Source organism: Nipponia nippon, unplaced genomic scaffold (genome assembly GCF_047370975.1).
Source record: "Nipponia nippon isolate SJK-2023a ecotype South Korea unplaced genomic scaffold, ASM4737097v1 scaffold_3, whole genome shotgun sequence".
NCBI classification, from domain to species: Eukaryota; Metazoa; Chordata; class Aves; order Pelecaniformes; family Threskiornithidae; genus Nipponia; species Nipponia nippon.
The window spans coordinates 62852397-62865903 of record NW_028262347.1 but is presented as its reverse complement, the minus strand read 5'-3'; the positions used below and the strand labels follow the sequence as shown (position 1 = coordinate 62865903).

Genomic DNA, 13507 nt, shown 5'->3' with positions numbered 1-13507 from the left:
TAATACAGTTATTCAATATTGAAGTTCAACAGAACAAAAGAGCACGTTGTATCTTAAACTGACTTATACTAATGTATTTATGTCATTAAGCACAGCAAATCCGTGCCTCCACCCCAGCATTTTTCAATCTCATTTGTCGTGTTAGCTTTTCAGTTTTAGCATAAACCGTCCTGGGAAGAGAATTATTTATAAAGCTTACTACACAACTTGAGGTGCTATGGATTAATGTATAATAAATGTCCAAAAGCTGTGCTAAGCAGCATCTGTAACCTTTCATTCTACAGTTTTATTTGACTTTGTAGCCACTCCCGGGGCAACTGCATGCTTCAGAGAGTCCTCATCACTCTCCCCTACCCAGCACCACTGGTAGAGGCAATGAACAGGAGACAAGGCTATAAGCTCCATGCCAGCAAACAGCCTCATAAGCATGCAGTTGGTTTGCAGGTTTCAGAGAAGAAAGATCTGAGAGAACCTGATCTCGGGCAGATCTACGCAAATACAATTCTTCAAACAAACCCACAGTCATGATGGTGCTTTGTCCTGCTGTTTCTGAAGGGGAAACACTTTTCTTGTCCCCTTCCCTCCCTACCTGTGACTCCTCCTCCTTGCAGGAAAACCACAAGGTAGTTCAGGCTAAAATGCTTTTTCTTTTCTTTTTTTATGCTTCAGCAAAAGAAGGGATGAAGCAGATATACAACTGCTAGGTATAGGACAGGCTCTTTCCTCCTTTTTATGCTACTTTAACCGCCCTCACTCACTACACATAGTCAATTTATATAGCCATCTAGAGATACTCTGGCTTACTGTTGTACAACACAAATTAGGATCTGGTCCAGGATGACCAAAGTAGCACGGAGATATTTAGTCTACTAAATAAACTATGAAAAAAATCACATCATTCTGCACAATGAAACATACATAAGTAGATATCAGTATCTTTCTTCAGTTCCACTGTTAAAATAAATTGAGCTGAGATTTGTTAACATACACATACAATCTTTGGTCATGTATGTATTTATACCCTTTCTTATTGCTTTAGAAAACCTAGCATGGCTTTTCACAGGACTGTAACAACATACCTGTATTTGTTTTTGTCCTTGTATGCCTTACGAATTCTGTCAGTCACAGGTTTGCAATTAGTCACTAGGTTTTTTGTTACTGGAGGCTGGAAGAAAACATTGTTTAGATTATAGGTTACTGAAAATTACAGAGTCTGTTATAAAGATGAACTTTGCAGAAAACTTATATTATAGCTAGAAAGGCCTGCGTACACTTTACTCTCCTAGAATGAAAAGCAATAGTTTCTTGATCAGCTGTTGAGGGGAAAAACAAACAAACAAAAACATACTGGTGCATAACATCACAATTTCCTATGCATACAAATATTATATAAAAACACAGATTGTTTTTGGCAAAAACATTGCAACTTCTAGATTTCATCTTCAATAAAATATTTAGAAGTTGTAGCTCATTTGGCAGGTGTCTTTGACGTTCCTCTGGTAGAGGCCACCAGTAACACTGGCCAGGCAAACTCTGCAGAACAGCTGATACACATCAGGCCTTATTTCTATCACAAGCTGTGTTGAAACGATTCCGGGAAATAAAATTCCTATTCTCAAGGGATATTTCTATGGTAGTAGACTCATTCCAAGAAATTTAGCTGTTGCAGACAACAGAAGTAAAAATAAATTAGGCCTCTGTGCTGAACACAAACACTATTTTGTCACTATTTGAACAGACTGATAACATTAGTACATTAGGTATTACTGCTTAGATTAGTAAAATTCTACTAATTCTCCAAAAATATTAAAGTAATTTGATGTTGTTCCCAACCACTGCGACTTCTTATTTTCAACCCCATCTTAAAACATATTCATGGCAGCCATCCTTTATTACTACTCTTCAAAGTTTTTACTTCACATAATTTTGCAAACTGAGTTGAGAGTCATAAGGAGGCAAAATGAAGTAAGGCTATACTAGATGTAATGTCCTCAGACTGTGCAGGATTCTCAAATCCACACTTCATTTCTTCAAATCAGGCTGACAGAATGGCTTTATATAGAACTTTGCTGGAATTCAGACTTAGGGGAAAGTATTTTTAAAACCTTGTAACATAACCTGATAAGAATACAAGGCAGGATAGGTGTCCAGAGGGGAGAAAAAAAAAAAGAAAAAAAATAGCCAATGTCCATATATATTTATCTACACACACATTGTAGATATCTGTACTATGGTTTGCATGTGTTGGGGATCAATAATGGTCTTCTGCTACCCAACACTTCATGATCTGTATTCATTGAAATTATTTTTGCTTTGATACAGTATTGGTTTGAAGCTATAAAACACCAGGCCATCAATTTAGCAAAGTACATGCACACATTTTTTTTCAAATGCATAGGTTGATGCAGGAATTAAATTCTTATTGTAAAAGAAATTTAGGTATTAGTATCAGATCTAAAGATTCTCGATTCCTAAATTCCAGCAGATTTTAATGAGAATTTAACCACTAAAATCGAAATTAAGGACTTCAATCCTTAAGGAACATCTAGTCCTAAGACCTCAGTTTTCACAGAATCACAGAATGGTTGAGGTTGGAAGGGACCTCAGGAGTATATCTGGTCCAACCCCCTGCTCATGCAGGGCCACCTAGTGCCAGTTGCCCAGGACTATTTCCAGATGGCTTTTGAATATCTCCAAGGATGGAGACTGCCCACAAATGGGCAACTTGCACCAGTGCTTGGTCACCCTCACAGTAAAAGAGTATTTCCTGATGGTCAGAGAGACCCTGCTGTGTTTTCAGTTTGTGCCCATCACCTCTTGTCCTGTCACTGGGGACCACTGAGAAGAGCCTGGCTCCATCTTCTTTGTGCCCTCCCTTCAGATATTTATATTCGTTAATGAGATCCCCCCCTTGAGCCTTCTCTTCTCCAGGCTGAACAGTCCCAGCTCTCTCAGCCTCTCCTCATAAGAGAAATGCTCCTGTCCATTAAACACCTTTGTGGTCCTTCGTTGGGCTCCACCCAGGATGTCCATGTGTCCCTTGTACTGAGAAGCCTGGAACTCAACACAGCACTCCAGGTGTGGCCTCTCCAGTGCTGAGTAGAAGGGAAGGGTCACCTCCCCTGACCTGCTAGCAACTCTGTGTCTAATGCAGCCCAGGATACCACCTCTTTGAGGCAATGGCACACTGCTGGCTCATGTTCAACTTGGTGTCCACCAGGACCCCAGGTCCTTTTCCGCCAAGCTGCTTACCAGCTGGGTAGCCCCCAGCATAATACTGGTGCATGGGGTTGTTCCTCTCCAGGTGCAGGACTTTGCAATTCTCCTTGCTGAACTTCATAAGGCTCCTGTCAGCCCATCTTTGGAAGTTAAAAGGACTTAGTCTGAAGCCTTCAAATTAGGAAGAATTGTTCTAAAGATGTCCATCTGATGGTTTGGTGGGGTTTTGGGTTTTGTTTTGGTTTTAAATACACAGGTTATAATTCAGATAAAGACTTATCAGAAAGTTCCAGTCAGAGAGGTATTGGGCTTATTGTCTTTTTGGTTCACAACGGTGAATTTTCCTGGCAAGGATGGACTTTTTAAATCAACATTCTAAAGCTCAGCTTTTCTCTGTTTTTGAAAGAAATTAATGGTTTTACAAGTTAGGAAGTAGCTTGTAAAATTTTCATTTTAAAACACTTCATGTGCACACAAGTAGAAATTTTTGTAGATACCTTCCTTCTAGAAATCACACCAGCTTTTCAACCACAGTAAATACATGCTCGGGAAAGAAACCAAGCATCTTTTAAGACCAATGTTTCTTACCAGATTGGGATCATAATATGCTTCCTGAGTTGGTGGAATGACATGGATCTGAGTGATGTTGGCAGGAAGAGCTTTAGAGCAATTTATTAGCATTTGTTCTAGTCCCGTCAAATCCTAACAGAGAAGAAAAAAAAAAAAGATAATTCTGTTTTCTCACTGACATAGTTCTAAAAATCCAGGGTGCACAGACATATTTAATGTTACCTACATAACAAATTTCCATGCTACTGTTGGAAAAAGAAGACCTAATATTCAACAGATCCCAATTCAGTAACTGCTATAGTCAGTGGGACTCCCTATGCACCTAAGGTAAAGCAAATGCTCAGTGCATAGTTGAACTGAGAGAAGATAAAGCATGACTTAACGTCATTTTCATTTAAAAAGGAAAAACACACCTTTACTGATGATGTCAGGACAGAATTCCCAAACCAGCAGTGGCATATTAAACCCCACATCAAGCAAACAGAAAAGTGAACTGAAAGGACAGGATGAAGTTTTTCTGCCTAAGGTATAGGTCAGGAACATACTAAAGCAGGGCTGTGTTCCAGCTATGCCAGTGATTTTATGTGCTGTTTCAAGAACAAATTTACTGGCATAAGTCCTACAAAGACCATGTCTCTTTTTTTATAAGGTTCCCAGAAAAACGGAAATGTGAATCTTTGTATATGGTCATAGTATTGACTAGTACAACTTCTTTGATACCCTTTTTCTCACTTCTTTCTTTAGGCCACAAATTCCTCAGGGCAAGGACTGTCTTATACTGTGTGCAAAAACAAGAGTAAGCACAGCAGGATCCAACTCTTCACAGTGGCTTTTAACAGTGAACATCTTTTCTGACAAACTCACACTAACTGCTTTCTTGAACTCAGACACCAGCGATCCATTTTTCTGATGCTGCTAGAACTCAATTGTTGACTCCATATAACAATGATAAAGTAGAACATGTTCCCCATGTAAAATTTAAGAATTGCCAAGTGTTACAGATGCTGTAAGCAAGGATAAAGATTTGACTCATTTTAACAGTTTTGGACTTTAAAACTGAAGTTACTCTAAAACTTATTGGTAAGGAAAGAGTACCTGCAAACTTAATGGTAGTTCATGGATTCTCGTGGCCAACGTGCGAATCTCTCGGTCAGACAAAATTCCCGACTGGTCTGTATCGACCTCATCGAAGATCTGAGAAATGTTCAGTGGCTGGACTGCACTCATAAGATAGTAGAAATATGAAAAAGCAAACTGCATATCTTCTGAGTGCCGCACTTTGTGAAATGATGTCTTGTCAAACTCCTCAGGAAACCTATGTAAGAATGTAAACTAATTTAGTACTCCAGTTTCTTGAAGTGAAACATTCCTTAACTAAAAACAAATTCTCATCTAAAATTTTAAAAGGTACTCAAAAGTCTCCTTATTTTAGCACAACTATCATGTTGCAATAGATTCCCCATTTCCCTTTTAAAAATGTAATTTTAATGAGTAGCCATCAGCACATTGGAAATAGCTACAGCAAAGCATCAATAGAAAGGCAGAATTACATAGAGGTTTACATTACTCTAAAGACATACTTACATATCCTGTAGCTCTTGCATAACAGTGCGGTCAATCATGTGAGGCATATGAGCAGGGACCTTCCGAGATGTAAATCCAAATTTGCTGTTTAAAAGCTTATTTACATATCGAAGGGAATCAGCAAATGTATCTTTCAGCTGCCTTCCAAAATGTTTACCATCAGTAAAGTATGACATTTGTTTCAGTAATGACTCTTCTTCCTAAACAGCAGGACAGGCATAAATCAAGGCTACATCACCGAAAAAGACCAAAAACATTAAACACATAGGAAAAATTACATTTCAGCCAGGTGCTAACTCTTTCCAATATGTGAAAATGGGAAGAGAAGTTTTGAATATTTTTCTTCATATTCCTTAGTTCTCTATTTAAAAAGAAAAGATAAAAAGGTAACCTTTTCCTTAAAATTTTCATGCTTTGAGGAAAAGCAGTCTATAAAAAACCTCCTTAATATCTGTGCTCTGACACCCCCCCACACACACAAAAGTCTCCGTTTGCTATCAGATTTATTTGTAATATTGCCTCTTTTTTGCTGATTATTCATCCATATTTGATAAACTGAAATCCTATGAATATAAAGATTCCTCATGCAAAATCCAATCTCAAATGAACAGAAAGAGGTAGTCTTTCAAAAACATAGCCCCTTTGCTATTTGGAGTAGTGCAAAGCAGTTGCTACCAACTGAAGCACAGTCTCTATCTTCTAGAGGTTTTCAAAACTGCCAAAATGCTTTTGCTGGAAGCAGAGGGAGCTTCCTACACGTTTTCTTGACATGGTCTCGATATTCAGTTTTGTTGGTAGACTTTCAATTTAACTTTTAGAACCAAAGTACTTAACCATTATACATATTTTTTACGTTTTTTTTATAAACTGGATCCATACTTGCATAAATGCAATCAAAACAAAATTTAAGCTTTCTGTTGTAGTGCTATGTCTGAACAACAGCCCTGTGCCAACATACAATGAATAAAAGTGAATCTGAGGGAAAAAAAAAAAAAAAGGCAGTAGAAAGGGAACGGAATAGAAATGGCTATTCAGCTTTTGCCACCTAGCTAAGAGAGGCCCAGGTCGTAAACAAATTGGATTTTATGTGAAAAGTCAAAAGGAGCTTTCAAAAAAGTCTCAGTATTTGCCTCAAAGGCAAGACACATACCAAATTTATAGATTGTATTAACAGTGTTCCACTTAATGCAGAAAGACGTGACTATGCCAACAAGCAATGACTTTAAGATACTCACATCAAGAAGGTCCTGGAAATACTTCTTTTTCTCCCATGGCAAAAAGCCTTGGTAACTTTCATCATAAGACTGTAACTTTCTTCCCACTAGCCCCTCCCTTACATTTATATCCACCTGCACAGGCCCTTTTCCTCCTTCCATTCCCTGTGTGTCTTCTCCAGTATCTAAATTCCCAGTGTGTTTTGATTTCTGGGTTTCCCTTAATATGAGTGCATTCAGCACTTTTTCTCGAGTTTCATTTTTATTTCCCATGCTCTGGGCTGGAAGTGTGGATTTAGGCTTTCCTTTATAAATAGGTTTATTTGTGTTCATTGTCAGAACAGTCCCCTTTGTTCCTGTAAGCCTTGAAGGAACTTCATTTGCTTTTATTGGTTTTATTTTGCCATCATTTACATCTTTATAAGGCTTCTGCCAGCTGGTACGGTTTTTCTGATCTTCTGAACGATTATGTATGCCCTTCTTTTCCAGGTCTATAATACTCTTTACTGTAGTTAAGAACTGGAAAGGTCTCAGGAGAGCAGCCTTGGATAGGTTAAACCCTTTCTGAGTTATATCACCATTTAATAGTTTTAAGTCCAGGTTCTGCAGCGCTAGCTGAACATCTTCAGGAAGGAGAGACACGTTTACTGATGGTATTATCACCTCTTCATGTAGACTCTCTTTTGTGCCATTTCGACGTCTCCTGACTCTTGGAAAGCGTTTCTCTTCAGGAATATCCTCAAATATCATTTCAGCTTCTGGTATTGAAGTTATAGTTTTAAAATCAGAGTTGGATTTTTGCATGGAAGTTGTGTTCAGTTTTGGTTCCTCTCTCGTATCAGCTTCAACAGCTATCTGCATTTTAAACTCTTCATCATTTTTATTTAGAAACGTAAGGTTAAAATAGATCACAGTTGCATTCATGCCACTATGCATTATGAGGTGGATAGTCTTCCATTTGTTAGCAACTGAAGCATGTCGGATAATTGGATTATCACTATAGGAACCCTCAATTCCTTTCTTGGCTATTTCACTGAAGCTGAAGTAGGGCAGACATTCACCTTTGGGAATAACATAGTAGGTCTGATTAAGCTGAAGCGTCACCTTGTACATGTCTTCAAAGTGATCTGGGAAAAAACCAAGAAACAAAACAGATTTCTGTCAATTTGCAGTGTGACACTTATCTTTCAGTCATTTTAATTGTAATATGCTCAGCTAGATTCACTATATCAGCAGGGAGACAGCTTTGTGACAGAACACTTACTGTAGCTTCCAGTTTCTTGCTCACCTATCTTTAATAATTAATGACTAGAACATACTCAGATATATAAAGCTGCCAGACATTCCCATGGTAATTCTAAAAGCCAGTGTAATTTATCACTCTTTCAGTCTCTACCTGAAGAACCTAAGTGGCTCATTATCACACGTCACTTAAAATTATGCATCAGTCATAAGTAACATGCCCATAATACATTTTTGCCACCTTTTAGTAGATTAATGTTACAATGGTTGGATTTCACTAATACACTGCATCTTGATTTGAGACTTCCAAAATCAGATAGGCTAAATCGAGCTTCTCCCTCCCACAGCAGAAGACAAATATCTGTCAACTTTCACATGAACAAAACTGCATTGCCACAACATAATTGCCAGTCACACATTTGTCTGAGCTAAGATGCAGGAGAGCCTCTATTCTTTCAAACAGGCCAAATTCTTCCATTTCTGTTCCCCTGCCTATAGCAGAGAGCACTCTCAATCATTTCATTCACTCTTTCTAGTCTTTCATATCAAAATAAACTTCAGACAACTTCACAGGTGACTGAAAGTAGCCTTTGGCAAGAGCCCAGAGCCAGGCTTGAACTCACACTGTCAGCATCAGATTGTTCTTTAGTTTCTTAACCACTGTGAGCACCATCAAGTTGGCTGTCCTTATTTGGGTAAAGACTGTTTGCATAGCTGAAATGTAATTTTTCCATTTAAAATGTAAGCCTCTTGGGGCAAGGAGTTTGATACTTGTTGCTCCATAAAGTATCAAGTACCCCACCCATGCTTGGTCAGTAATGGTTTTATTAAATAAAGTAGCATATAATATTGATTCAGGTTTGGATTAGTGAACACAAGAAGTGTCTGACTTTTTTCTTCAGCTGCTAGCAGCTCTTTTCCATGACTCCTGTACAGGGCATCTTAGCCCAATTTGAGAGTAATGATAAACCAAAAAGGTCAGGCAATTCAAGAGAATCCTTTCAGAAGGTTTATCAGCCATGTATTTTACATACCTTGGCCACAGTCACCAGCATCGAATCCACAGGAGAGGACATTGCAGGCCTGATCACAGAATTTGTCTGCTAGCCAGGAATTAGCACAGCCTTGGTTACAGTATGAAACACCACTTATTCCTGCACCAAATTGCCATGGTGGTCCATTCCCGATACCTCCAACTGCACCTCCACCAGGAACATAGCGACTACCCCCACTGTTACCTACAGGGAGAGAAAAGAAAAACAAAAAACCCCAGTCATTTAAACCCCTTATTTCTGAGGAAAGGCACATTTTATGCCACAGTGTTAAAGCCAGACTGAAGAGTCAACAATCTTATTTATTACTCGGGGAATTAAAATGGGGCAAATGCTAGCAGACCTCTGTGAGTTAGGTGTAAAATCTATAGTGTGCACAATCTCACTGTAGAAGTTTAGGAACCAACTTAAAATTGCAACAAAAACTCCAACATATTTTGTCTTAACTTCAAAAAGGCAGGCAGAAAACTGATTTACTACTTCTCATGCTTGCAGTCTTGACTTTACAGCTCCCTAGAGTGGTATCACTTCCTCAGTCCAGAAGTACCATTTCATTTTCCAACGCTGCAGTCCTGAAAATTCAATCTAGGAACTAATGGTGCAGCTTCACAGTCCTGTTATTATTTGAATTCTGAGTCCAAATAGTATATAATTGTTTAAATATATATAATACAACAATATATAATAGTAATAATTTGCATTTCAAAAACACCTTCCTTTCAGCTAGTCAAATTTGGTACCCGAAGATTTTCCTGTGCCCTATTATTTGCTGTCATTTTCCGTAGAAATTTGCAGTTTGCAAGAAATAAGGTTTTCATCTGTAAGCCAACTTTTTTTAATTATTAAAGGAGGCAAAATTTGTAGACAGGAGAATGACAAATTACAGAATTATAAGAAAAAACAAACAGTTCACTTCTTCTAAATTTAACATTGCTGTCTTACCAATGCAATCACCTCCGTCCCAATCACATGCTGAGTTATTACAAGCTTTATCACAGTAACCATCTTTAATCCATGAGCCAGGACATCCCTCAGCACAGTTTGGCACAGGCCAAGTCAAGTAAACCTGGAACAACATTACAGTCTGAGACAAGGACTCGCAAACAGAAGTCAACTGAGCTTGTTTCTTGGAATAGAGAGACTTAAAATAATGCCTCCCCATGTATAGTGCCTTAAGTATTCACAAAGCTTTACAAACAGCGTTTAAACCGTATCATCTGTGAAATAAATGTTACCCCTTTCAAACAGAAGGAAGAACTGAAGAATTCCCAAGGCCATACAGCAAGGCAGCAATGGCCAGAAACAGAAAGCAGGATCCCAAATCCCCTTCCACAAACCATATTCCAATGAAAATTAATATTTTATCTTTTATCAAATAAGAAGCAACTTAAAACTCTGAAACAGCTCTGCAGTTCACTTGTTCTCCTGACTCAAAATGTTTCTTCATTACTAACCAGTCATGAGACAAGCAGCACATGTTGAACATAATCCCTGAAGCATCTGATCCTCTGACTTAAATAATTCTAAGAATTGCCGAGATAAAAAAAAGTGTGTGGGTGTGTGTATTTTCAACTGGGGAGGCATTAAAAACCACACACATTTTCCTTTAGGCCTTACTGTTTCAAGATTTTAGCAGCACATTTCCTACTGAAACACTTACTGATCAGGTTATCACAAACAACACTGCACCTAAGCCACTAACAATATGACTTTGCAATTATATGCCTACGTCCTTAAAGATTTAAAACAACTAAAAGCCTCCTAATGTCCTCAAGTACTGAAACAGTAATTTTAGGGTAGCTTAAACTAATTTTGTACAACACTTCTGTGTGTGTACACAAGTGTGCACGGCTGCCTGCGTGAAGCGCTTAATTCAATGGTTTCTAGCGTCTTGTGTACTTACTACTTTAATATAAATAACAAATACACATCTTAATTTTTTCCCTCCATGTCGCTCTTGCAGATCAAGCTCATGGATGAAAACTCTGCCAGCAACCAGAGTCTTTATGCATGTCTATTGCTAATATTTCCTCAGCCTGCTTTCCTTGCTTTACCCCAAGTTGTTGATAATACGTCTGTTGAAAAACTAAATTACTTGATGTTCATGAACATGCAACAATATATCTTTTAGTAAATAATTATATATATGACTATATATAGATTGGGCAAAGATATTATGGGTGTCTGGAACAGAGGTAATTAGTGATAAAATTAAATATTAGACCAGTTTGATGTCACCTGACCTCGATGTTCCCATGGAAGAATTAATTTCTGTTTTGTTTTGAACTTTTCCCACAAAACAAAGAATTTACAAGGGAAGGAAGACTGACAGCTGCCAAACACCGCATCGGTCTTACCAGTGCTCCAACAGAAAGTGGGAGAATTAGAGAACGACACTGATAAACTAAAGCATGAAGCCTGACAGAGGACCCATTATACCACCAGAAATCTGTGAGTGAACATGAAAAAAAGTCATTCTGCAACCCAAACATCAACACAGCACACATACAAAAGAAGACAGAGCCCTTCCCACCCTGCACCTTTGCTAACAATTGTCCAGTTAAGAATAACGAACCTTTAGAGGTAGAAGGGGGAGCGGGAAGCAAAGGGAAATCCTCTTATATTTGCTCTCCCTTTCAAAGTAGTATTTCTTTGATTTTTATTGTATTACCATAAAAAAGTTTTACATCTACTTCTGGTAAAAAATCCTTTCATAATGGCTTACCTTTTGACCTTTAGAGTGACTGTAAAAATCATCAGGCCAAACATCTTTCCCAAACATAACATCATCATTGAGATAGATAAACTTCTGAGAGAGGCCACTGATACGATGAATGTGACTTTCAATAGCTGGTGAACTGAAGGTAGGCAAGTGACTCACATTCTGAAATATTTCCTAAAATGAAAAAGCCCCAACAACCCAAAAAAGTTTCAGAAGGCAAAAATAAATTAAAAAAAAAACCCAACCCAAACCATAAAAGGTCAGGTACATCAGATATATTTGATATTTATCTACTTAAAAAAAAAGTTTTCTCAAGAACAAGGAGAGATACGAAAGACAGAAAAAGTAAAATATTTTAGCAAAAAGAAAAACTTCGCTATCTCATTTTCCCCACACAAAACCATTTTCAAGTCTGCTGCTTAAGTCAGAAACTGCACCTGGTTCAATGCAAAGACAGAAACTCGTCTTCCACTGGGTAGTGGATCAGGCCCAGCGTACACATATTTATACTTATGCAGTACAGGCTGCACAAACTTTCAAGCAAGTTGAACCTGTTCCAGCATTCAAAAAGTCAGGATTCTTCCATCTCTTTCAAGTAACTTCACAAGTAGACAGCAACAGAAGTTGAATTAGTACCTTGTTATCACTTAGGTTGCCCAGGGCTCTTATGGCATGTTCAGATACCAAAATTACTCCAGAATTCATAATAAAAAGTTACTAGAGTACTTTTGTTTCACTTATTCAGGAAGTTTGAAGGATTCCCTTTCTCTTTTTAAGTAAGTTTCTTAGAATGCATCTGATTCTACTTTTTTTACAGCAATCATCTTAGTCCCACTAATTGTAATACATCCTGTCTCAACACAAGCTTATTAGGTTATTACTGGCCCTGAGAGAGTGTTTATGGACTCAGATTACATTTTCCTCTCCTCAGGTCTTTTATAAATAGACTTTATAAGGAAATTAGACATGGGTATACGTTACCTGAAGCCTCGGTATTTGGAAAAGTGGACTAAATTAAGGCTTGATATATACATAGTTATCTGCTTAGCCAAAATTCAAAGACATATTGGGGTTTAACAAAACCATGGATGAGACAGGAAAGAGGTGGTGACTTCTACCTTCCAAATAAATGCAGCCCTTAGCTGAAAGGGGATAACTGCATTTCAAAACAAACACATAATCTTTACCAGTTGCACTTTCATGCTGGTATTTTTTTTGTTTGGTTTTTATTTGTTTGGGTTTTACCTGATGTGTCACTATGGTTATCCGAGGATTATCCAGGTTAAGCCAGGAAGGAATCTGCCCATTAGTGACAATGAAAATATGTCGTACCCAAGGGGCATGCCTCTCTATTGATCGTAATGAGTATCTCAGCTCTTCATTATCTTCAAAACGGCTGGCAGAAATATCTTCATCCTGTTTAGACTATAAAAAGAAAAAACCCTTTCTTAGATTTTAAATAGAATATTCAAGTTCTGATCCAGCTAGGTAACAGCAGTGTACTTTGGCATATGGGTGCATAAGCATTTGAGGACTTTCAAACATGAAAACATTCAAAAATAAAAAGTACCATTATTCTTCTAAAGTATCATATTCTTGTGAATTATCAAGGTGAACAATGCAATCTTCTGACATCAATGGCTGACCACCTGGTATCATTAGGATGTCTGCTGACCACACTGCAAGATGACAGAGCCTTGTGTCATCCCGGCTCTTGAAGAAAGAACTCCAGAAAAAAAAAAAACCAAAACATGCCCTCCTGTTTTTCCTGGATTATTAGTCTCAATTATTTCCTGATATTGATCAAAAGCCAAGTTGCATTTCAAATCAGTAATATCACCTTTCAGAAATCCAGTTGTAAGAGGCTGGGCCCTTCCAAGTACATTGCATCATAACCCGTATAT

General features: G+C 37.9%; 1 protein-coding gene across 7 annotated transcripts in view; it reads right to left on the bottom strand.

Annotated features, from left to right (window-relative positions):
• GNPTAB (N-acetylglucosamine-1-phosphate transferase subunits alpha and beta) overlaps positions 1-13507 on the bottom strand; it is a 45158-nt gene that overhangs the window by 7127 nt on the left and 24524 nt on the right. For all 7 annotated transcript variants that reach the window (XR_015706162.1, XM_087763806.1, XM_087763805.1 and 4 more), the window contains 9 exons: positions 12849-13028; positions 11607-11777; positions 9824-9947; positions 8864-9067; positions 6609-7714; positions 5374-5573; positions 4885-5104; positions 3808-3921; positions 1080-1165 (listed from right to left, as the gene is read on the bottom strand). Coding sequence is in view for 6 of the 7 variants with exons in the window: in XM_087763806.1 (XP_087619932.1) it covers positions 1080-1165; positions 3808-3921; positions 4885-5104; positions 5374-5573; positions 6609-7714; positions 8864-9067; positions 9824-9947; positions 11607-11777; positions 12849-13028 (2405 nt within the window). In the remaining variant the exon portion in view is untranslated. The remainder of the gene's footprint in view (positions 1-1079; positions 1166-3807; positions 3922-4884; positions 5105-5373; positions 5574-6608; positions 7715-8863; positions 9068-9823; positions 9948-11606; positions 11778-12848; positions 13029-13507) is intronic.